The 1498-nt window shown below is 30.1% G+C and overlaps 1 protein-coding gene across 1 annotated transcript in view; it reads left to right on the top strand.

Annotated features, from left to right (window-relative positions):
• Window positions 1-1115, top strand: part of LOC106470045 — a gene marked incomplete at its 5' end in the record, with an annotated part of 68323 nt that extends 67208 nt beyond the window's left edge. Inside the window, one exon of the mRNA XM_013930568.2 lies at window positions 818-1115. Within this exon, the coding sequence (XP_013786022.2) occupies window positions 818-918 (101 nt within the window). The remainder of the gene's footprint in view (window positions 1-817) is intronic.
• Window positions 1116-1498: the final 383 nt, after the last annotated feature.

The following is a 1498-nucleotide window of genomic DNA, read 5'->3' on the forward strand; positions in this document are numbered from 1 at the left end:
TTATAGAGTTGCAACAGAAGTTGATCTACAATAATGTTTATACAGTAGCAAGAGAAGTTGATCTACAATACTGTTTATACAGTAGCAAGAGAAGTTGATTTTTAGTAATTCTTATAGAGTTGCAACAGAAGTTGATCTTAATTAGTACCTGTGTTATATTGTTAGTAAACAGTTGGAGAGGTAATACTCTGATATGACTTTCTCTTAGTATAAGTTCTCCTCTATTGCATTGAATATGTCAATTTCTAAATGTTTTTCGAAAACAGAAAAAGCTTTTTTTTAACTATGTCTTTTTGTATAATCATTTGAATAATTCTGTTTATTGAATATTACAAGCGATTTATAAAAATGAATTATGGAATAATTTTTATCAGATTATTGGTAGGCAGAATGTTTACAGTATTATCGATATCAAAAACGAATTATATTATCAGATAAACTTTTTACTGTAAGATCAATGTAAAAAATAATTGAGGTAATTTTTATCAGATTATTGGAAGACTTGGTACAGTAGCATCGATATTAGAAATTAATTATATGAGCATTTTTGGCAAATTGTTGCATGCCTTTTTTACAGTTGGATCACTGGCTTCCCATAACTGTGGATTTTCCCATCTTTTCTCTCAGTGTCTCAAAATAGTTTATGTTAGTAGTTGTGAAAAAAGAATAAGAAAACGTTCTTAAATAATATATGGCGAATGGAAAATAATTTAAAACAATACATTTTTAGTTTGGATGTTTAATTGTGATTGCGATATATTGACTTTTTAATTAATTTTCGAGGTTTTATTTTCCAATCTTTATTTTTTTTCCGCAGGAGATTGTGACTATACTTTAAACACAGTTTCCCAGCTCATGTATACGGAAAGTCTACTACTGATCGCTTCTCTGTTAGCTTTCATAATAAATATTCGGTGATTGGGTAGAGAGAAGAGCGATTTCTGGGAGCCTTCAGTGCGTCTACAGGGAAACTATAGGAAAGATGTTTAAGTGCCTCTTTGTCGAATCCCTTTCACGGTTCAGCAGTGATTTGTCTTAATAAACACCTTGACACCTTTACAGAAATGCGAAAAAATTATACTAGAGACGTTTTATTTACCAGAATTATCAATTATGAAGAGGAAAAAAGATGGAAATATTGAAGAAAATTTAAAACTAATTGTATCCGTTGTGAAATAAGAAGTGCAATCATTACTTGAACTTTGTGTTTAGTTACTGTAACACAGAGACAAGATTGAAGACAGGATCGTGTGCTAGATATATTTCTATTATCATAAGTATGCATGTAATTATATGTATATTTCAATACTGACTACGTCATTTTCGTAGACGAAAGGACCAATGATGTGGCTTTGTTATTAAGGACATAAAACATTTTCGAAAGAACAGTGGACTTAAAAACAACAACAAATAAACAAAGTCTTTCGTTTCCAGATATTGGATAAAATTGACCGTGTTTCGCCTATGTAATTATGAATGACAAAGGTCACTTGTTAAA

This window comes from Limulus polyphemus, unplaced genomic scaffold (assembly GCF_000517525.1).
Source record: "Limulus polyphemus unplaced genomic scaffold, Limulus_polyphemus-2.1.2 Scaffold3788, whole genome shotgun sequence".
In the NCBI taxonomy this organism is placed as follows: Eukaryota; Metazoa; Arthropoda; class Merostomata; order Xiphosura; family Limulidae; genus Limulus; species Limulus polyphemus.